At 38.7% G+C, this 24,861-nt stretch overlaps 1 protein-coding gene across 3 annotated transcripts in view; it reads right to left on the reverse strand.

Moving 5' to 3' along the window:
• Window positions 1–24,861, reverse strand: part of sema6bb (sema domain, transmembrane domain (TM), and cytoplasmic domain, (semaphorin) 6Bb) — a 541,651-nt gene that overhangs the window by 162,182 nt on the left and 354,608 nt on the right. For all 3 annotated transcript variants that reach the window (XM_057840421.1, XM_057840419.1, XM_057840420.1), the window contains exons 9-12: window positions 23,048–23,138; window positions 15,640–15,759; window positions 15,048–15,136; window positions 9,166–9,383 (exon numbers count right to left, since the gene is read on the reverse strand). In XM_057840421.1, the coding sequence (XP_057696404.1) occupies window positions 9,166–9,383; window positions 15,048–15,136; window positions 15,640–15,759; window positions 23,048–23,138 (518 nt within the window). The remainder of the gene's footprint in view (window positions 1–9,165; window positions 9,384–15,047; window positions 15,137–15,639; window positions 15,760–23,047; window positions 23,139–24,861) is intronic.

The raw sequence follows: 24,861 nt of genomic DNA on the forward strand, positions 1-24,861 counted from the left end.
ATTTGCATTCGCTGCCACCCTCCCGCTTCAAATGGATTGGACGTCTACTCATGATAAAGTAATTGGCAGTAGGGTGCATCTTAGCCAAAAAAAGGACGAAATGTTCCTTTTTAACTTATTGTCTGTCTTTGACGGTGCTAGACGTCCAATCCATTTGAAATCAAAACGACGGCAAATGCACAAACGTTCAAAGACAAAACAATCTTCAGTCGGCAAATTTTGTGCGATAGTGTTGAAAGTGAAGCTGTGAGGTGGGCGTCAGATAACAAGCGACACATGCAACAATACAGAATGGCCTCTCAAAGGGAAACATGTCACATCTTGTAAAGGTGAATTATAAGAACAATATGTTGTGGCGGTGCCGGAGGGCGACTTAGGTGAGGGAGGGTCTCGACTATAATAAGTGACTTCCTGTGAAGTCCTATCCGTGATGTTGCCAAGCAACTAGCAATGAGAAACTTTATAACTGTAAAAATAAGGATAATGTTTCGCACCCTGAGGGTGAAAATGTTTTTTTGTTATTGTGATTACCAAAAGAAGAAAAACTAAGTACCTTAGTATTTTTGTTAAGGCTAAGACAACATTCAAATGGGCTGCCTAAACCAACAATGTACAGTGATATGAAAAAGTATCTGAGCCTTTTGGAATTTCTCACATTTCTGCATAAAATCACCATTAAATGTGATATGTCAAATCACACAGATGAAAATACAGTGTCTGCTTTAACTAAAACCACCCAAACATTTATAAGTAGGGCTTTCAAACGATAAAAATTTTTTATCGAGTTAATTACAGCTTGAAAATTAATTAATTGTAATGAATCGCAATTCAAACCATCTATAAAATATGCCATATTTTTCTGTAAATTATTGTTGGAATGGAAAGATAAGACACAAGACGGATATATACATTCAACATATGGTACATAAGGACTGTATTTGTTTATTATAACAATAAATCAACAAGATGGCATTAACATTATTAACATTCTGTTAAAGCGATCCATGGATAGAGGGACTTGTAGTTCTTAAAAGAAAAATGTTAGTATAAGTTATAGAAATTTTATATTAAAACCCCTCTTAATGTTTCGTTTTAATAAAATTTGTAAAAATTTCAATCAAAAAATAAACTAGTAGCCCGCCATTGTTGATGTCAATGATTACTTACACAATGCTCATGGGTGCTGAAGCCTATAAAATCAGTCGCACCCAAGCGCCAGCAGGGGGCGGCAAAACTCCATAAAACACAACAAGTGAGTGTTTCACTGTACTGTCATTTAAATCTGTCTGAGCGGGGCATCTGCGTTAATTGCGTCAAATATTTTAACGTGATTAATTAAAAACATTAATTAACGCCCGTTAACGCGATAATTTTGACAGCCTTATTTATAAGTTTTCATATTTTAATGACGAGAGCATCCAAACAATGACAGAACGGAGAGAAATAATTAAGTGAACTAGTGGTGCAATGATTAATCGACTAACTCGAGTATTCGATTAGAAAAAGTTTCAAATTTTGCTGCTTCGAGTATTCGTTTAATTAAAGTAGTGTTATAATGGTTTGTTTTTGAAAGTGTTTGCATTTAGTTTTATTGATTGGGGTGGATACACTGCCCTCTAGTCTGCCTCATTTTGCATGGCTGAATCCAGCTGCTCCATGTAAAGACCAACTTAATCTAGGTTTTTTGTTTGAGCTTGTTTTTTCAATGCATTCGTAATTTAGTTTAAAGGTATATTTAGCCAGTTTTTGTGGGAATATGTGTCTGAGCCATTTGTTAAGAGTATTGTAAAAAAAAAAAAAAAAAAAAAAAAGTATTTTATAGCATTTAAGCAAGCGGACTTTTGCCAAGTTAGCCAATTTTTATTTTGTTGGACATGTTTTTTTTAATACCGTTTGAGGCTCAGTTCAGGTATTTTAAATTTTTTAATGTTCTGTATCCGATTACTCTATTATTCGACTACTAAAACAATCGATAGCTGCAGCCCTAAAGTGAACCCTCTGCCTAAGGAGACTTAAAGAGCGATTGAAACCAGTTTTTAACAAACATTTTAAGTCAGATGTGTTTCCAATCATTGATTAGTGGTTTAAAGCTGCCCTGCCCACTATAAAACACACACCTGGTAAGAAATGTCTTGATTAGAAGCATTGTCTGATGTGCATCATCGCTCGGTCATGAGCGCTTTTCTGAAGATCTGCGATCAAGGATTGTTGATTTGCTCAAAGGGAAAGGATACAAAACCATCTCTAAAAATCTGGATGTTCATCAATCGACAGTCAGAGAAGTTGTCTACAAATGGAGATTGGCACTGTTTCTTCTCTCCCCAGAAGTGGCCGTTAACCAAAGATGACGGCAAGATTTCAGCGCAGAATACTCAGATAGGTAAAAAAGAACCCTAGAGTGTCTGCTAAAGACTTACAGAAATCACTGGCACAGTCCAACATCTCTGTGCACACATCAACTATATGTAAAACTATGGCCTAGAATGGTGTTAATAGGAGGACTCCACAAAGGAAGCCACTGCTCTCTAAAAAAAAACATTGTTGAAGGCACTTACATACTCCACACAAGTTTTGGCAAAATATTTTGTGGACTGATGAAACCAAAGTTGAATTGTTTGGGAGTAACACACTACGTCATGTGTGGAAGAATAACGGAACAGCTCACCAACATCAACACATCGTGAAGCATGGTGGAGTGAGCATCATTATTTGGGGCTGTTTTGCTACCTCAGGGCCTGGACAACTTCCAATCATTAATGGAAGAATGAATTCAAAAGTTTATCAGTTTTGCAGGAAAACCTGAGGCCGTCTGTCAGACAGTTGAAGCTAAAAAGAGGATGAATGCAGCAACAAGACAATGATCCAAAACACAGAAGTAAGTAAATCAACTTCAGAATGGTTTCAGAAGAACAAAATACTTGTTCTGGAGTAGCCAAGTCAAAGTCCAGACTTGAACCCCATTGAGATGCTGTGGCATGACCTATTGACAGCGAGTCATGCCAGCAGTTTTGTAGAGAATAGGCCGAGATTAGGCCTGATTGATGTGCCAGACTGATCTGCAGCTACAGAAAGCGTCGGGTTGAAGTTATTGCTGCCAAGGGGGAGGGGGGCACAAATTATTAAATGTGATGGTTCACTGACTTATTTTTCCCCCTTCTGTCACCGTTTGCATACTATCCTCATTGAAATATAAAAACTCGGGGTGTCAAACGATTAAAATTTTCAATCGAGTTAATTACAGCTCAAAAATTAATTAATCGTAATTAATCGCAATTCAAACCATCTATAAAATATGCCATATTTCTCTGTAAATTATTGTTGGAATGGAAAGATAAGACCGAAATGGATATATGCATTCAACATACAGTACATAAGTACTGTATTTCTTTATGATAACAATAAATCAACAAGATGGCATTACCATTATTAACATTCTGTTAAAGCGATCCATGGATAGAAAGACTTGTAGTTCTTAAAAGATAAATATAAATAAAATATATAAATATTTATAAAAATTTGTAGAAAATGAAAGGTAATAACTAGTACAAGTTATAGACATTTTATATTAAAACCCCCTTCATGTTTTCGTTTTAATAAAATTTGTCAAATTTTCAGTCAAAAAATAAACTAGTAGCCCGCCACTGTTGATGTCAATAATTACTTACACAATGCTCATTGGGTGCTGAAGCCTATAAAATCAGTCGCACACAAGCGCCAGCAGAGGGCGGCAAAACTCCGAAAAACACAACAAGTACACCTTTCACTTTGCAGTCCTTTTTGCTGTCCTTTCTGTTTGAGCGGGGCATTTGTGCGTTAATTGCGTCAAATATTTTAACGGGATTAATTAAAAAAAATTAATTACCGCTCGTTAACGCGATAATTTTACCTATAAAAACCTATAAATGTTTGAGTTGTTTTAGTCAAAGCAGACACCCTTTTTTCATCTGTGTGATTTTGACAAAGATCAGATCACATTTGATGGTGATTTTATGCAGAAATGTGAGAAATTTTAATACATATTAATATAACATGCAATAAAAATAATTACCACAAATAATTAACATTTCCTTAGAGGAAAATCATGTTTTTTTAAACCTTGAATAATTAAAGGATGGATTATAAACCACAGGTATCAAAATGCAGGAAAAAAGTAGCGGTTTATAGTCCGAAAATTACGATTCGTGCATTCTCGTGAGAGCCCTTGTTGTGATTTCCTCTGTCTGATTGCCGCAGACATTCGTAGCACAAACGCAACCAGTAGAAATTGACCTGCGATGTTTTCGTAGCAGTCATGCAACCGTGTCGCAGCCTCAGGCGGTGTGAATTCGGGGTTAAACTCTCGGACAACTTTCCTCATGGCATCCAGGTGGATATAATTAATTGAAAACTGTGTAAAGTGTGTATTATCATCACAAATTTGGCTTTGTCCTTGTTTACGCTACAATATGTGCTAAAACTTTTGAATTTTACAGACGAAAACTAGACAAAGTAACACATTTTGAAACAACTAAAAAAATATGACAAGTCTAAGAAAAAAAACTAAGACGAAAATTAAAAGGGCTATCAAAATCAACACTGGTTGTGACTTGGTTTGAGATTATCTATGAGTTCAAATGTTGCTAATTTGGATTGTTGGTGTTTTCTCAGGTGGACATCCTGCTCGGTTCACTCCGGGTCGGGACCACCTTCATGACCTGCCACTCTTAGAATGTGGCAGATTTTGCTTGTTTCTTTTTCGCTCCCAAATCCCTTCACAGCAGCGTTCCATTAAAAGGCCAAACAAACATCCCTTTCGGCTGACTAAACATCAGCGGAGCGAAGTAACTTATTACAATGCATGATAGTGTTTCAGTGCTCTTGACTGCAAATCCATTTTGGTTGGGAGCAATCATTGTCATTTTTAGGACATAGTATCTATAGTGGGGCAAATAAGTCTTTAGTCAACCACTAATGGCGTACCGCAAGCAATACGTCACTTCTGCTCATTAATATTCATGACATTAGCTACTGTTGCTAAGTAGGGACAAGCCGCCGTATGTCCCTAATAGGAAATGAATGGAAATCGTGTACGAAGGAGATGTTTACAGAGCTAAACCTACCATTTCTCTCCGAAAATGATGTGCCTGGTGCCAAATTGACTGGCAAAGATGTGGAAGAACATAATAATGTTCAGTGAAAGAGATGGCTTCAGTGTCGAAGCCTGAAAAAGACGAAAAAAAAACGAGCCAACCTAAGCATAGCTTTAGCTTTTTTATCGACGCGACTGACAATGACATTCTCCTGTTTCAACAAGCTATCCTTTACCATCAGCCCTGTCTTTCTTATATATCCTCTGGTTGTCCTACGTCTCTTACCATTCTTGCGGGTAATTTAGTTAGCTTTGTGTAGCGATCGCAAATGCTACTCAGTGACAGCCAACGAACACTTTAAATTTTTTCATTGATAACACATCTTAATTCTATAATTTATTTACACTTCCACCTTACTAAAGTTGTTTTTTTATTTTTATTTTTTTATATATAACAGAAACAGTAACAGTGGCAGTCAGATACCATTGTCATTCATTGTCAGACAGAAGAAGTACGGCACAACGTTACGCTAAAAAAATAAGTTAAAAATACAAAAATGGCTTACCTGTTTGTCCTCTGAAAGACCATGCCAACCCAAGATAATGTTTACTGCATATGAAACGTGAACGGATTCGCCGAGCTGCGCAAGTTGATTCGGTCTTCCCATTTCTTCCTCCCGAGTTTTTGGTTTCCGGAAACGTATGAAGAAAATACCCTTCATGTGTCGTAATGTCTACAGTCGTTTCTACAAGTTCCAAAAAAGCAATGCGTGATCGGCATGTTCGCTTTTGAAAGATTACCGGAGAAAAGTAGCACTAAATACGTTGTGTCTATGCGAGGGCAGGTCTATAATGTCCCACTTCGGCTTTACTTCCGCTTTACGATGCGACGTCATGGTCTAAAAATAGCCTGCGTGCAGTACGCCATTGTGCAAGTTCTCCCACTTGAAAATATTAGAGAGGCCTGTAATTGTCAACATGGTTAAACCTCAACCATTAGAGACAGAATGTGAAAAAAAACCCCAGAAAATCACATTGTTTGATTTTTAAATAATTTGCAAATCATGGTGGAAAATATGTATTTGGTCAATACCAAAAGTTCATCTCAATACTTTGTTATGTACCCTTAATAACGGAGGCCAAACATTTTCTGTAACTCTTCACAAGCTTTTCACACACTGTTGCTGGTATTTTGGCCCGTTCCTCCATGCAGATCTCCTCTAGAGCAGTGATGTTTTGGGGCTGTCGTTGGGCAACACGGACTTTCAACTCCCTCCGCAGATTTTCTATGGGGTTGACACCTGGAGACTGGCAAGGCCACTCCAGGACCTTGAAATGCTACTTACGAAGCCACTCCTTTGTTGCCCTGGCTGTGTGTTTGGGATCATTGTCATGCTAAAAGATGGCATGGCCCCATTCATTCTTTCCTTTACACAGATCAGTCGTCCGGGTCCTTTTGCAGAAAAACAGCCCCAAAGCATGATGTTTCCACCCCCATGCTTCACAGTGGGTATGGTGCTATTCAGTATTCTTTTTCCTCCAAACAAGAGAACCTGTGTTTCTACCCAAAAAATTCTATTTTGGTTTCATGTGACCATAACACATTCACAGTCCTCTTCTGGATCATCCAAATGCTCTCGAGAGAACCGCAGACGGGCCTGGACGTGTACTTTCTTCAGCAGGGGGACAAGTCTGGCAGTGCAAGATTTGAGTCCCTGGCGGCGCATTGTGTTACTGATAGTAGCCTTTGTTACTGTGGTCCCAGCTCTCTTTAGGTCATTCACTAGGTCCCCCCATGTGGTTCTGGGATTTTTGCTCCCCGTTCTTGTTATAATTTTGACGCCACAGGGTGAGGAGGGAGTTGAAAGTCCGTTTTGCCCAACGACAGCCCCAAAACATCACTGCTCGAGAGGAGATCTGCATGGAGGAATGGGCCAAAATACCAGCAACAGTGTGTAAAGCTTGTGAAGAGTTACAGAAAACATTTGGCCTCCGTTATTGCCAACAAAGGATACATAACGAAGTATTGAGATGAACTTGTGTATAGACCAAATCCTTATTTTCCACCATGATTTGCAAATAAATTCTTTAAAAATCAAACAATGTGATTTTCTGTTTTTTTTTTTCCCACATTGTCTCTCATGGTTGAGGTTTACCCATGTTGACAATTACAGGCCTCTCTAATATTTTCAAGTGGGAGAACTTGCACAATTAGTGGTTGACTAAATACTTATTTGCCCCACTGTATGTGAAAAATATATCGTAATTTTCAGACTATAAATCGCTACATTTATTCTTTCATTTTGAATCCTGCGGCTTATTTGTGGATTTATTTGTGTTAATAGGTAACATTTTATCTGACATAAGACACTCATGGGAATGAATGAATGCCTATGACAGATGTCATGAAGTGTCATCTGACAAATTTTGTCACTTACGCCATTTTACTTACACCAAGCTCAGATCATTTACATCCATTCAAAAGTGAGACCATTTCCCTTATAGCTCTAAATGACAACTGTCATAAGCATTCATTAATTATTGTCATGTCATAATTATGACTGTGTTATGACACTGGTAAAGTAAAGTGTTACGGGCCGATATATGGACTTTTTTTTCCCCCCAACAGCGGCCATTGGCCGATTAGCAAAAAAAAAAAAACGTTAAAAAAGGATTTTGATCAGGCATCTGTGATTGTCACTGAGTGACGGTAGGAACCCGGAAGTACTCTGCTACAGGAAGCTTATTTTTAAATATTGTCAGTTTTTTTTTTTTTAACTTGCATGAGCAAATACGCACTGTTGCTTTAGCCTTTTAAGGTGTTTACTGAGTGAGCTTTACATTTTAAATGTCACTATTAGCTTTAGCATGGCGAGCATCTTCTTAAAGGGATTCTCTATTTTTAAGACAAGTAATTCTTAAAAGATAAATGTTAGTATGAGTTATAATAATTTGATATTAAAACCCCTCTTAATGTTTTTGTTTTAATAAAGTTTTTAAAATTATTTTAAGTGATAGGTCGCCATTCTTGTTACGTCGCAGTGCGTGACGTCATCGGGCCCGTTGCCGAAATTCCAGCGTGTCACTCGTTAGCTTTCCCAACATGTCGTCGGTTCTACCCTTCCTATTTGAACCAGATCTGAAAAGTGAGGAGCAGGACAGCACTGTCGGTCATTCACAAGACGAGCTTCAGGGAAAAATGCGTGCAGCAAATGCCTGATAAGACAAAAGTTGGGCAAAAGTCTCAATGACAACAGAGCGAGAGAGCGTATGCTGTTGGGAACTCTGGTTGGGAGCGAGAGTGTATGCTGTTGGGAACTCCGGTTTTATTAGCAGATATTCAAGGTAAGCATATTGCCTTTTCAAACTTATCCCAATATAACTATGTAGATTGTTAGCATCCAGAGCTGTTGTGTGCTTCACATACAGTACAGGCCAAAGACCACACCTTGTGTAATCCATGTCTTGTACATTGTAACGCGTGGTAGGATACGTGTATAAAAGTACCAAAAAGGGGAGAATATTTCCACCTTGACCATATATACCCACCTCTCTCATTCACACACAACACTTGGATTGCCACTAAACAGGACGGCAGCTTGAGGAACGAACCGCAGGCAGTGAAAGGAGGAAAAAGTGACTCGTGTACACCGGCAGTGAAGGGAGGAGAGACAGTAACTCGTGCGCGCCAATGACGGGAGGAGAGAAAGTGACTCGTGCGCGCGTCGCTTTTCTTAAACATGCAATAATAACCAAATAACCCTCTCTGGGTTCTTCACAGGAAAAAAGCCAGGAAATAAATAACACTATGGGGAGAAAAAAAAACAAACATCAAAATCCTCTGTGGTATTGTTCAGGGGGCCGGACCAAATGTGGAGGCGGGCTGTATCCGCCCCGCGGGCCGTAGTTTGGGGACCCCTGATGTAAACCCTCATTTGAGACAAGAACCAGAATTAATTGTCTGCTACTGACAGAGATACATGTCCAATCTAATTTGACTGGGGGGCTGGCAGTGATCGAACTAGCCCTCCCAGTCAAAATGGATTGGAGGTATATTGTTGTTAATAGCAGACAATGAGTTATATTGCAGTGCTAACCTGTTAGCGGGCGTGGAGAAGACACCCAAGATAATGTCGCGTCCGTGCATGTTGATGATGGGGCTGGTGGAGTGTAGCATGTTGAAATAGAAGTGGGAATCTCCCGGGACGGAGCAGTTGAGGCGGGCCTTCAGGAAGGATGTCCACTGCTTCTCCAAGACACGCTGAGAGCCGCCCTGGTCACGTTTGCACACACGGGCCACGCGGGGTACCACCACCTGACCGTGGACACACATGCTGTAGTTTACCATGGTCAGATAGGTGGAATGTCTTTTGAATTTTGTGGGTGTTTATGTCAGTATGTTGTATGTTTTTATCTGGATTTTTTCCCCCCCTTTGTTGGTTGAGATATATTCAAATGTGACATGGGAAGCTATACTATTGGAGTAGTGTTTTTTTTTTAGAGGTGGAATTTTTATTCTTTGTTTTTGGTCAGATTTTTGCCTCTTATTCCTCATATTCCTTTTGTTTGCTCATCAATCGTTTTTTTTACCCTGAAATATTTTTGGAATTTTAGTTTTTTTTATATAGACATACTACATATACACAGGGGTGAAAATGGCTAGAATTTCTTGCCGGAACTCCAGTCAGAAATTGTATTTATTTATTTATTTTTCTTTCAATGGGGGGGGGGTGTCAAATCTCCTAAGACTACTGAAATGCAAAGTAAACTGTTTTGGCACAGTTATTTCTATAACACATACAAAAAGTGATTTTCATATTATAATAGCATTTTTATCAATGACTTGCAAAATAAAAGTTAACAAAAAAAGCAATAACCCCAACCTCCATCACCTAATTTTTATTTTCCCCTCATTTCCTCACATACTAAATACCAAATCTCAATTAAGAACATAGAATGTTTATTAAAATTGAAATTAATGTAAAGATTTACTTTTTTTTTTTTTTGATACGATATAAGTAACATACTGTACATTCAGAAAAATAAGTACAAATGACCTATACTATACAGAGTGAAATGAAATTTATTTTGAAGATCGCGCATCAACTTTTTTAAATTTTAAGAAAATGAATAAGTACTCTAACATAAGTGAAGAAATGTAAGTCCAAAGTCTACAAGACAGCTAAGACGTTCTGAACCTCCCCATCAGAGCAAATAAAACTAGATATGATAAATAAGCCTCCTCAACTCTTTCGTTGCTCTTAAAGATTTGATTCCTTTTCTGTTGCATGGCCCTTTTTTGTCGCATCAATTCAACAAGCTTTTTTTTTTTTTTTTTTTTTGCTGTTCCAGAAAACATGCACATTTGAACCAATCAGAGCTAACTATCTCTGCTGATTACATGTCAGTATGTCAGCCAATTGAACGGATAAATGAGTCTAGCTGTATTGTTTTGCATTCGCACATTGACTTGACTCATCATTGTCAGACTTGGATAATTGCAGCAGCTGGGGAAACCTCCATGCCGTCCGTGGAATCAAATAAATAATAAATATTGGTGGAAACGGATTACGCTACACGAGCACTTTATTATGCTTGTTGTTAACACTTGTGTATGTAAATCTGATGTTGGTAGATTGTTTTCTTCTTGGAGATGAAATGCATGTGTGGTAGCTTAGCTTTTCTTTTTACATAGCTTTTTGACAGTTGCCGTCATATTTTCGGAATCAAAGCACTATGTACCGGAACTGCGTTCCGGCCCTGAATCTTATACCGGAACTGCGTTCCTGACCGTTCTGGCCCACTTTCACCCCTGCATATACATATACTGTATATATGGCGGAAAACACAGACAAGACTGAACAAGCAGATTCTGCTCTTGCACTCCTCTTTAAAAGAAACTGCTGTATTTTCATGGCGCATGAAGCCCCCAAACTATTTTTAATTTGTCCGTTTTACCCTGAAAACCCCCGTTTACAGACGTTGCGCAACCGCTTTTGTTTCAACCAAGCCATGAAACAAATTAATAACATTTATTGTTCAAAATGTCTGTCATTTTTAGCTTAGAATCATTAATTGATGTCTAATATTTCGTTTAAAAAAAAAAAAAAACGACAAAAAAATTATTCACTCACATATTTTAAACTTTTAAACAAATTATGTCACAATGAAAAAAATGGTGTCTGTAAAAAGGTCATAGATATCTACCTCATAACTATCGCCTAATTGTATTTATTTGTGACTGTCACATTTTCTCCAATATGTTAGAGAATAATCGATCCGAACAAAAAACAATTGAAAAGAAAAAAAAAAAACGTTTAAAAGGGTAAATATATGAAATATCTCGACCACTCCTTGATGTCTGTGATTTCTGCATCGCGACCCTTGTTATTTTACCATGTTTAACCCATAAAACCCCCAAAAATCCAGCTGTGGCCATTCACAGCTGTGTCTTGACACTCAGTGATACATACTACATGGCGTTTTTGGATCAAAACAAGGTAAGTACACGATAATATCTCATTAAGTCATGGCGTCTATAATTCTGCTCTCGCGTGTGCCCACCTCCAGATAGGGTTTTACTGTTTAAAAAACATTTTTTTTAAAAATGCCCTCCTGTTCAAATTTTTTCTTCCCCCCCAAAAATTGAGATTTTAAGCTTTCCAATGATGTATCACACATAAATAACGGACAATTTTGAAAGTTGGCTAAATTGGGGGTCTCAGAGTGGAACTTCAAGTCACCTGAGTGTTTTCCGCCATATACCGGTGTGTGTATATTTTATATATACAGTGAGGAGAACATGTATTTGATACACTGCCAATGGGAAAACCCATTGACAGTGTATCAAATACTTGTTCTCCCCACTGTGGCCGATTTTGCTGGTTTTCCCACTTGCAAGCCATGTAGAGGTCTGTAATTTGTATCATAAGTTCTCTTCAACTGTGGGGGACGGAATCTAATACAAAAATCCAGAAAATCACATTATATAATTTTTAAATAATAAATTTGTATTTAATTGCATGAAATAAGTATTTGATACATTACCAACTAGTAAATATTTCGGCTCTCAGTTCTTTTTTAAGAACCCCTCCTGTTCTCCACTCATTACCGGAAGTAACTGCACCTGTTTGAACTTGTTACCTGTATAAATGACACCTGTTCACTTGCTCAAACAAACAAACTCCAACCTCTCCACAATGGCCAAGACCAAAGAGCTGCGTAAGGACATAAGGGATAAAATAATAGACCTGCACAAGGCTGGGATGGGCTACAGGAAAATAAGCAAGCAGCTTGGTGAGAAGGTAACAACTGTTCGAGCAATTATTAGAAAATGGAAGAAGTTCAAATAGACGGTCAATCTGCCTCGTTCTGGGGCTCCATGCAAGATCTCACCTCGTGGGGCATCACTGATCATGAGGAAGGTGAGGGATCAGCCTAGAACTACACGGCAGGACCTGGTCAATGACTTGAAGAGAGCTGGAACCACAGTCTCGAAGAAAACCATCGGAAACACATTACGCCATCATGGATTAAAATCCTACAGCGCACGCAAGGTCCCGCTGCTGAAGCCAGTGCATGTCCAGACACGTCTGAAGTTTTCCACTGACCATCTGGATGATCGAGAGGAGCAATGGGAGAAGGTCATGTGGTCGGATGAGACCAAAATTGAACTTTTTGGTCTAAACTCGGCTCGTCGTGTTTGGAGGAAAAAGAAGGATGAGTACAACCCCAAGAACACCATCCCAACTGTGAAACATGGAGGAGGAAACATCATTTTTTGGGGCTGCTTCTCTGCCAAGGGTACAGGATGACTGCACCGTATTGAGGGGAGGATGGATGGGGCTATGTATCGCCAGATCTTGGCTGACAACCTCCTTCCTTCAGTGAGAGCCCTGAAGATGGGTCGTGGCTGGGTCTTCCAGCATGACAACGACCCAAAGCACACAGCCAAGGCAACTAAAGAGTGGCTCCGTAAGAAGCATCTTAAGGTCCTGGAGTGGCCTAGCCAGTCACCAGATCTGAACCCGATAGAAATTCGGCAGCAGCCCCGAAACCTGAAGGCTCTGGAGAAGATCTGCATGGAGGAGTGGGCCAAAATCCCTGCTGCAGTGTGTGCAAACTTTGTCAAGGACTACAGGAAATGTTTGGTATCTGTAATAGCGAACAAAGGTTTCTGTACCAAATATTAAGTTCGATTTTTGTGATGTATCAAACACTTATTTCATGCAATTAAATGCAAATTTATTATTTAAAAATCATACAACGTGATTTTCTGGATTTTTGTATTAGATTCTGTCCCTCACAGTTGAAGAGAATTTATGATACAAATTACAGACCTCTACATGCTTTGCAAGTGGGAAAACCAGCAAAATCGGCAGTGTATCAAATACTTGTTCTCCCCACTGTATATATATATATATATATATATATATATATATATATATATACACACACACACACACACACAGTGCCTGTCTTTTTTTTTTGTCCAACGTTTGCAGTTTTGTGTGTGTGTGTGTGTGTGTGTTTTCAACCCCGACATTTGATTGAATTCTCAAAGATGGCAGAACAACAAAGAGACAAAAAGTTTTGTCTGAGGAGGGGAAAAAAAGGGAGGCTACCAGGATTTACAGAATAAACATTGGCCTGGCTTTCACTTGCTGGCGTGATGCCCCCTCTCCCCTCTGGGGTGGTTAGCCATACTCCACACTACCACTACCACACGGTTGCAAACAGTCATATGCTATTGTTTAGCCACACCTGGATTCATTACCTTATTACTTGGGCTGTCAAACGATCAAGATTTTTAATCGAGTTAATTACAGCTTAAAAATTAATTAATCGTAATTAATCGCAATTCAAACCATCTATAAAATATGCCATGTTTTTCTGTAAATTATTGTTGGAATGGAAAGATAAGACACAAGATGGATATATACATTCAACATACGGTACATAAGTACTGTATTTGTTTATTATAACAATAAATCAACAAGATGGCATTGACATTCTGTTAAAGCGATCCATGGATAGAAAGACTTTTAGTTCTTAAAAGATAAATGTTAGTACAAGTTATAGAAATTTTATATTAAAAACCCTCTTAATGTTTTCGTTTTAATAAAATTTGTAAAATTTTCAATCAAAAAATAAACTAGTAGCCCGCCATTGTTGATGTCAATAATTACACAATGCTCATGGGTGCTTAAGCCCATAAAATCAGTCGCACCCAAGCGTCAGCAGAGGGCGACAAAACTCCCAAAAACACAAGTAACAAGTTGGCATTGCACTGTGCTGTCATTTTAATCTGTTTGAGCGGGGCATGTGCGTTAATTGCGTCAAATATTTTAACGTGATTAATTTAAAAAATTAATTACCGCCCGTTAACGCGATAATTTTGACTGCCCTACTTATTACTACTCATCTTTCACACAGCAGCTGGAAACAAAAATGTTTGATCCGTCTGCAGGCGACCAGGTGATTGATTTTTGATTGATTGATGATTTTACGACACTGTGCGGGTGTGCGCTGGTCCTCATGAGAAACGCAGTCTTCCTTAAGGCAAAACAGATCCACTTTTGTCCACCGGCATCGCTAAATTTGACCAAAACTGAAAATTTACCTACTGTAATGTAACTTGTAACGTTAGCATAGCATTCGCGTTAGCATTTGGCGTCCTCCTAAACTCATGGACAACTAGTTTTGCATACAGTGCTGCTTTCCTGCTGAGTTTTTAATACCACCAAGTTGGCTTTGCCCTTGTAGACGCTACAATATGTGCTCGTCTGCCAATATTCATTCGAAATAGTTGGAAAACTTACTTATTTTTTGGGGTAAAACTTCCGAATTTTACATAAGAAAACATTTTGGTTAATAGTCAACTAAAACTAGATGAAGACAAACACATTTTGAAATGACTAAAGTATCACTAAGACTAACAAGTATTATGGTCCAAAAGACAACGCTGCATTTTCATTACCTTTTCCAGGTAATTAAACTCCATGGCTATCTCTCTGAAGAAGAAGTAGATATGAGGTCCCCACTCCACAGCGCTGACAAAGAAAGGCTCTGCATTGGGGTGAAAAGTGCACACAAAAATCATCATTATTACAGTCCCCTGGAAGCCTGAAATTCACAGACAAAGACTATGTCATCGACCCATTGAGGAAAGCCACTAGATGAACATATGGACACAGTTGGATTCCGGATGACTAATAGTTGAAGAGAGTTGAAGTACTTTTGCCACTTGCGTGTATGACTGAAATAAAGCGCCTTTCCGTCCCTGAATACGCCATTCAGCAGTCCGTGCGGATTTCACGCCAGAGCAAAAGCGTGTAACCGCCCCTTGACGTTTGACTGGATTTATACTGGCAATGTCTACCTGCTCGGGGCCTGATAGCGCCTCCTTTTACTGCTTTATCCCAGTGAAATAGTGATGTGCGAGAGGCAGGTCGGAGCAGCTGCTAACTCAACATAAAGTTGTCAAGCCCGGGGGCGCTTATGTCTACAAGGATCATGATTCTCCACAAAATTACACACTCGAACACATAAACACAGACATCTTTGGGTACCTCGGAACCACTTGGAGTCGTGTTTGATGGTACGAAGAGCCGGACTGTCCCCGAGGCTGCGGTAGATGACCGCGTCGATGGCGAGGAAGTCCGTCACGGTGGCCGTAAACAGGTTTCCCTCTGTGATGTACAAACACAAACACTTTATAATAACTATCTATTATAACGAGTTAATATATCATTACTAAACTGTGAAAAGGAACCTCAGTCTTAAAGACTTATAGGCTGTAATAAGCCACAATTGTTCCCTTTTACTAAAATATGTTATTAAAAACACATGCAATTGATTTAAAAATCTATAATATTTACACTGCTCGCCAAAAGTATTGGCACCCCTGCAATTCTGTCAGATAATGCTCAAATTCTTCCAGAAAATGATTGTGATTACAAATGGTTTCGTACTAATATCTTAATTTATTTTGCTTACAATGACAAAACACAAAAGACAATGAGGAAAAAATATTAAATCATTATCTTTTCAGACAAAACTCCAAAAATGGGCCGGACAAAAGTATTGGCACTAGAGCTGAAACGAATACTCGAGCAACTCGAGTAACTCGAGTTTAAAAACTGATACGAGTAATTTTATTCACCTCGAGGAATCATTTAATTTTGCCAGCTCTAAGCATCACGTTTTGCCCGGACTACTTTTAATGCGGGACAACGCGCTGACGTCACGTGCGTAGAGGAAGAAGCAAAAAAAAAAAAAAAACTTACTGCAGCCGACAGCCGCTACAAACTACGCCGACGTTGCTAAAAACTACACCCGCATGATGCTAGTTTGGTAGCAGGTAGTGTCCGATGAGTCTTATAGATATTGCATGCATTTAGGACTAGATGCGAAATGACAGACTCGGCCGCGTCTGGGCAGCGTTGGTAAACAGCTGCCATCTTTAAGCAGTAGACTTCTCATCGCTAATAAACACAACGTTACTGTCACTCGGTCATGTAACGTTAGCTCTTCGGAGGGCTAGGTTTCTATTGATTATGACCACTGTCGATGCGTGGCTAACGTGTCTTACATACAGGTTTTATACAATCTGTAAAAACACAGCACTGTAGAGGGATGAGGGTGTAAAATTAAAACATAATAAAGCTAACTGTCAGTTTTGGCTCAGCAGTCATTGCTGAATAAAACACCAAGTAAAGTAACACTGGTCCCTAATGTGCTCCAATACAGCAGGTATCATACATTTATTTTGAACACTGCAAAAACTCAAAATCCTATCAGTACTTACAGTTTAGACTAACTTAAAACTTAACTAGAACTTAAAAATAGCTTGACACAAATGGAAATTATATTGAAACACGTGGGAAAAACACATAGCTTTCAAGTGATGTGTGTTATCAAGCGTGATTACATTTTTAGGTAAGAAATATGTTGTTGTTATTTTATAAGATCTAGAAGTTTTTTGGAGTGAAAGCAGTGAATTTTTTTTTCTAGTCACATCTGAGATGCAATTGTTGCCTGTTTTCAACAATGTACATCGAAAATGAAGACATTGATTGACTGAAAATGGTTAAATATTGGATTAAATGTCTTTTTTTCCTCATGTATATTTATAATTGCTCTTTACCTTAAAAAAAAAATGTTTTATTCGATTACTCGATTACTAAAATATTCGATAGCTGCAGCCCTAATTGGCAACCTTTGAAAAATCATGTGATTCTTCTCTAATTTGTGTAATTAACAGCACCTTTTACTTACAAATAACAGGTGGGGGCAATAACTAAATCTCACTTGCAGCCAGTTAAAATGGATTAAAGTTGACTCAACCTCTGTCCTGTGTCTTTGTGTGTACCACATTGATCATGGAGAAAAGAAAGAAGACCAAAGAACTGTCTGAGGACTTGAGAAGCAAAATTGTGAGAAAGCATGGGCAATCCCAAGGCTACAAGTAAATCTCCAAAGACCTGAATGTTCCTGTGTCTACTGTGCGCAGTGTCATCAAGGCAAGGTAAGGCAAAATTTATTATCTCCAAACACCTGAATGTGCGCAGTGTCATCAATTAGTGTAAAGCCCATGGCACTGTGGCTAACCTCCCTAGATGTGGATGGAAAAGAAAAATGGACAAGATATTTCAACGAAAGATTGTGCGGATGGTGGATAAAGAACATCGAATAACGTCTAAACAAGTTCCAGCTGTCCTGCAGTACGAGGGTACAACAGTGTTAACCTGTACTATGCGTCGGCGTCTGAATGAAAAGTGACTCTATGGCAGGATAGCCAGGAAGACCCCACTTCTGATCCAGAGACATAAAAAAGCCAGGCTGGAGCTTGCTAAAACTTACCTGAGAAATCCAAAAACGTTTTGGAAGAATGTTCTTTGGTCAGGTGAGACAAAAGTAGAGCTTTTTGGGAAAAGGTATAAACAGAGTTGACAGAGGGAAAAAAAACGAGGCCTTCAAAGAAAAGAACAAACATGGCGGAGCTTCCCTGATGTTTTGGGGTTGCTTTGCTGCCTCTGGTACTGGACTGCTTGACCGTGTGCATGGCATCATGAAGTCTGAAGACTACCAACAAACTTTGCAGCATAATGGAGGGCCCAGTGTGAGAAAGCTGGGTCTCCCTCAAAGGTCATGGCTCTTCCAGCAGGACGATGACCCAAAACACACCTCAAAAAGCACTGCAAAATGGTTTGGGAGAAAGCACTGGAGACTTCTAAAGTGGCCAGCAATGAGTCCAGACCTGAATCCCATAGACACCTGTGAAGAGTTCCGAAAATGGAGACTGCACCCTTCAAATCTCAGAGACCAGGAGCAGTTGGCCAAAGAAGAATGGTCTAAAATTCCAGCAGAGAATTGCAAGAAACTCACTGATGGCTACAGGAAGCGGTTGTTCGCAGTTATTTTGTCTAAAGGTTGTGCTACCCAGTATTAGGCTGAGGGTGTCAATACTTTTGTCCAGCCCATTTTTGGAGTTTTGTGTAAAATGACAACGATTATTATTTTGTTTTTCATTCTGTGTTTTTTCATTACAAGCAAAATAAATGAAGATATTACTACCAAAGCATTTGTAATTCCAATCATTATCTAGGAGAAATTGAGCATTACCTGACAGAATTGCAGGGGTGCCGATACTTTTGGACAGCAGTGTAACATATATAGTAGTGAGTGTTTTGACCTACGGAGGGCGCCATGTTTACGTGCGCAATGCACGCTGGGGTTGATGACGCGGTTGGGCTGGAGTAGGAGAATAGCTGTGATAGCTGGCAAGTGAAGCTAGTATGACGACGGGCATGATTTTGTCACATTCTGCTGCTGGTCAGATTGTTTTGTTACAGAGATGTGGAATGAATTCCCAACGTCATACCTGCATCCAATTCCAGCTCATCAGCTGTGTCTTTAAACCGATCCTAGGAGACTTGCTTGATATTGACTTTTTGCCATAGCTTTAAAGGTGGGTAACCCAGAACTGACAAATAATTGGCTAATAAGTCATTAGTTAGGAAGTTACTAACAGCGTGTTTATGGCATATTACTAATTCACAAGGTGTAGGTATAAATCATTGATATACAGCTTACGAGTCATTTATTATAGATTAAATACCGATCCTAGGCGACTTGCTGAGATATTGACTTGCTGCCATAGTTTTAAAGGTGGGTAACCCAGAACTGACAAATAATTGGCTAATAAGTCATTAGTTTGGAAGTTACTAATAGCTTGTTTATGATATATTACTAATTCATAAGGTGTAGGTATAAATCATTGATATACAGCTTACCAGTCATTTCTTACTCATCAACCATCAGTTTATTTATGATATATTAAATCCTAGGCGACTTGCCGAGATATTGACTTACTGCCAGAGCTTTAAAGGTGGGTAATCCAGAACTGACAAATAATTGGCTAATAAGTCATTAGTTTGGAAGTTACTAATAGCTCGTTTATGATATATTACTAATTCATAAGGTGCAGGTATAAATCTTTGATATACAGCTTACCAGTCATTTCTTACTCATCAACCATCAGTTTATTTATTATAGTTTAAATACCGATCCTAGGCGACTTGCCGAGATATTGACTTGCTGCCATAGCTTTACAGGTGGGTAACCCAGAACTGACAAATAATTGGCTAATAAGTAATTAGTTAGGAAGTTACGAATAGCTTGTTTATGGCATATTACTAATTTATAAGGCGTAGATATAAATCATTGATATACAGCTTACGAGTCATTTATTACTCATGATATATTAAATACTGATCCTAGGCAACTTGCCGAGATATTGACTTGCTTTCATAGCTTTAAAGGTGGGTAACCCAGAACTGACAAATAATTGGCCAATAAGTCATTAGTTAGGAAGTTACAAATAGCTTGTTTATGGCACAATACTAATTTATAAGGTGTAGGTATAAATTATTGATATACAGCTTACGAGTCATTTATTACTCATCAACCATCAGTTTATTTATGATAAATACTGATCCTAGGCGACTTGCTGAGATATTGACTTGCTGCCATAGCTTTAAAGGTGAGTAACCCAGAACTGACAAATAATTGGCTAATAAGTCATTAATTAGGAAGTTACTAATATATCTTTTATAGCATATTACTAATTTATGAAGGTTTAGGTATAAATCATTGATATACATCTCACGAGTCATTTATTGCTCATCAACCATCAGTTTATTTATTATATATCGATCCTAGGTAACTTGCCGAGATATTGACTTGCTGCCATAGCTTTAAAGGTGGGTCATCCAGAACTGACAAATAATTGGCTAATAAGTCATTAGTTAGTAAGTTACGAATAGCTTGTTTATGGCATATTACTAATTTATAAGGTGTAGATATAAATCACTGATATACAACTCACGAGTCATTTATTACTCATCAACCATCAGTTTATTTATCATATATTAAATATCGATCCTAGGTAACTTGCCGAGATATTGACTTGCTGCCATAGCTTTAAAGGTGGGTAATCCAGAACTGACAAATAATTGGCTAATAAGTCATTAGTTAGGAAGTTACGAATAGCTTGTTCATGATATATTAGGGGTGGGCGATATGGCCTTAAACACGTATCGCGATAAATTGAGCAGATTTACCTCGATAACGATAAATGACGATAAAGTCGCCCAAGCGGACTGTTATATAATTTGAAAATCTGAATCAATGCATGAAATACAGATGAACAGTTTCTTGATTTAGTTACCAGCATTCAATTTGATATATTTAACAATTGTACATTGAGGTCTAAACATTAAGTTTATTAAAATGTATTGTAAACAATAAGAATTCAAGTATGAGCATTTATAACAGCGTGTATGGCTTGAACAATGTACATTGTCAAAATCAATATGCCTGTGCAAACATGTCATTGTAACACAAATGACTTGCAGCTTGAACAGTACACTTCAAAAAGACAATTTATTGTTAATGGCTGCTGTGACATAATTATTCAATACAAGTGTTTACTTTATGGTTTCAGGTTCCCCCCAGTGCATTTTTTAATATATGCACGCATACATGAACCCCCAAACAGACATACATTAAAGCTATATTGATCTTCTGCAAATGAAACACTTAAGATTTTATGATAGCAATAATGACACAGAATTAAGCACATACAGAAAAATAGCTGGGGCCATTTCTCGGCCATATTATAAGTTTCACCGTTGGATTGTGCTTTATGCTGAATGCTTTACCATCAAAAAAGCTATCAGAAATCACACACAGTCAGATACAAAATAACGCGACATAGTAATTCCTAGATGCAGTCCGTGCCCAATCCACTCATAAGTTCAGCCATTTCGACAAGGTTAGAGCCGCTATCCGACTCCATCACGTTCATTTGTAGCGTTAGCCGCTAGCGGCCGCTAGCGTTAGCCGCTAACGTTAGACTGTGGCCTGGCTACCAGTAGAAAGCACTGAAAGCACCATCTCCGGAAATCGTGAGAACAAGGGAGGACAGCGGGTGAAAGCCCGTCAGGATGCCACCAAGAGTCTACTAAATGTCGGGTGAAAGTTTGGCGAACCTCCCTTAAGCCACACTCCATCACGTTTTGCTTGTAGCGTTAGCTTACCGGGCTTCTGTTTGATTGGCTTCCTGATGATCACGTGACTCCCTACGTAAGTACATTGACTGGTTTCTTAAAAGGGAATGAACATAGACGAACAACACAGAGTCAAAGCGGGATGAAAAGCCTATTTTCTTGTTTTATTAATTTACCAAATTTACCGACATGGTCAAAATTACGTCGGTCATCGTGAAGAATTTCGGTGATGGTAAATTTTCGGTTTACCGCCCAGCTCTATGATATATTACTAATTCATAAGGTGTAGGTATAAATCACTGATATACAGCTTACGAGTTATTTATTACTCATCAACCATCAGTTTATTTATGATATATTAAATACCGATCCTAGGCGACTTGCCGAAATATTGACTCGCTGCCATAGCTTTAAAGGTGGGTAACCCAGAACTGACAAATAATTGGCTAATAAGTCATTAGTTAGTAAGTTACGAATAGCTTGTTTATGGCATATTACTAATTTATAAGGTGTAGGTATAAATCATTGATATACAGCTTACGAGTCATTTATTACTCATCAACCATCAGTTTATTTATGATATATTAAAATATCTATAAGGTTATCGTTATAAATTATTAACAAAATGTTATCAAACTCTTAAAAAAAAAATCAACATTTAATCATTCATTAGGGGTTTACTAATGATATATTAACTAGTTATAATTGATAGTTATTATAAAGTGTTGCCTGTAATTTTCTGGAAACTATTAACTCTTTGATTAACATTGATGGCAATAAACGTCCGATCCATTTGGAATTAAAGTAGCAGGCAGAAAATGATCATTAGTTTAATTTTTATTTTTTTTAAATTAGTTTTATTTTACTTATATTTGAACAAAAGTTCATTAGCTCCTCCCAGTCAAAATGTATTGGATGTCTTGCGACCTCAACGGCGCTGAAAGATAAGCATTCCCAGCCAGTCCTCTCCCAGTATAAATAAATTAGACGCCTATCGCCGTCATTGGTAGTCAATGAGCTAAAGGTCGCGATCAAAAATTGCTCGCTCAAGTATAACCAGACAAAATCGACTAAATCCAACCATGTAAACCTAATAAGTGTGTTTTAATAACAAAACAAACAGAATAGACAAAGTTAAACCGAGCTAATATTATATAATGCAAGGTTAGCGCGACTTTTATACTGAGTCAAGTGTTCAATCAAGAAAAGTCAACAAACACGGTGCATAAGCAAACTGTAGGAAGCCGCAGCTGCTTAGCTGAGCATATTAAAAACCCCATTATCCAGCAGTGACAAACAATGACGCTTCCTAATGATATGCACTCAAGTCATTAAAGACACGATGGCACAAAAATGGAACATTTGTCAGCTTGATCGACAGGGGACGCAAATTTTTCTTTTTTACCTGCGAACAGAGCGACGTTGGCGTGTTTGGGATCGTAAGGGCATCTGGCCATTCCGCTGACGGGGTCACCGGTCATTTCCAGAGTGTCCCCCTGGTACATAAACACACACACGTACACATTCAGGCAATCAGTAGTAACATGAATGCAGCATTATGAAAAACAACTCACAGGAGAATGACAATTAGAGGGTGTTAGCCTCAGTGGGCGCTAATGATTCACTAGCGGCAATTAGGCGCAGTAACAACAACATAAGGGTCGCACAATTGCGCATGAATAAAACACTTGCAAACACAGAGGTAGCTGCAAATAAAGCTTTGGTTTCCAATAGGGGAGATAACAGAGAGCAAATAAAGTTCATTTATTTAAAGTTATTGTTTGTTTTTGTTTTGTTTTTTAAAAGCTACAAGTAGATTTTCACCTGCACCTAAAAAAGAGAGGGAAAATTTGGAGAATCATAGACTTCACCATCAGTTGACAAGACAGCTCATACAAACGTTGCGCTACGCCTTTCCGTTGGGGGCCGACCCAGGCAGAGCATTTGGCTTTACTATGATAAACTCAAACACATGCTGCGTTCAGTGTTGTTTTTGTAAACGATGACTATAACGAAAATATTTTGTCGACGAACAATTTTTTTCATGGCGATGGCGAGACGATAATGGGCTAAAATTGTATCTTGGCAGACTAAAACTTAACAACACAAATGCCACTTTTCGTCCGAGAAGACGAGAACAAGACGAAAATACACCATAGTTTTCGTCGCATGTTAACAACGTGTGACATTTTATGTGTATTTAGTAAGGGTGTAACGGTACATGTATGTATTGAACCGTTTCGGTTCGGGGTCCTTGGTTCGGTACGTTGACGTACCGAACGAGTTTCTGACAGACTGTAAAGTGCTGTCAAATTTAGCGCGTTAACGGGCGGTAATTAATTTTTTTGTATTAATCACGTTAAAATATTTGACACATTTAACGCAAGCACGGAATGCCCACTCATGCTTCCCATAATCCCACTGTTACGTCCCACGGATGGCTGCTAAGGGCGAAACATAAAACGAGCAACGCACACAAGTTGCAAGTGGACACAAATTTATTCACACAAGTCGAACTCGCAATGAACAAAATATACAAAATGCGGAAGAAGCTGGCTTCAGCATAAGCCCAGGCCAAAATAACAAACAAAATGAAACTACACTTGAACCCCACCCGCTAAGTAAACCCTGATCGTAAAAATGAAAAAACAATACAGCCACTACCCTGGCTTCTACACTAAACAAAACGGGTTGAACGAAAACGGCAGTTTAGCTCTACTGCTGCGGTGCTCTTATTTACAGTGGTTAACAAAAATGATCCAATAACGAATGAACACAAAATACCTCACCGAAAAAGTGGGAGTGTAACAAAATAGCGATCAAATGCACAGGTGAATGAATGGCGAGCAAAGAGCTGGCGAGGAGGTACGCGGCAAAGTTGCGAACTCTCAGGTTGTTGACTGTAAAATGACGAGCGGTCAGATGACTTTTGTTAACGCTGCCTTTATTTGGTTAACAAGACTCAGGCACAATACAACGCACACGCGGGTATGCAAGCTCAAACAACGGCCTAATAGTACTACCGTGTTTCGGATTAGCTGCCGTAAAGCAAGTGTCGTTATTGCCGCAAATGTAAACAAAGCGCTGCATTATAGATATATGTCAGACAGCGGCTAGTTCGGATGGCCCGTCAGCGGTGGTGACGTCGTCTGCCCGTCCGGCGTCAATCGGAGTACGCCACGTTGGAAAGGGGGGCAGCCAGCTGGCGGACGCGGCGAT

This window comes from Corythoichthys intestinalis, chromosome 7, assembly GCF_030265065.1.
Source record: "Corythoichthys intestinalis isolate RoL2023-P3 chromosome 7, ASM3026506v1, whole genome shotgun sequence".
In the NCBI taxonomy this organism is placed as follows: domain Eukaryota; kingdom Metazoa; phylum Chordata; class Actinopteri; order Syngnathiformes; family Syngnathidae; genus Corythoichthys; species Corythoichthys intestinalis.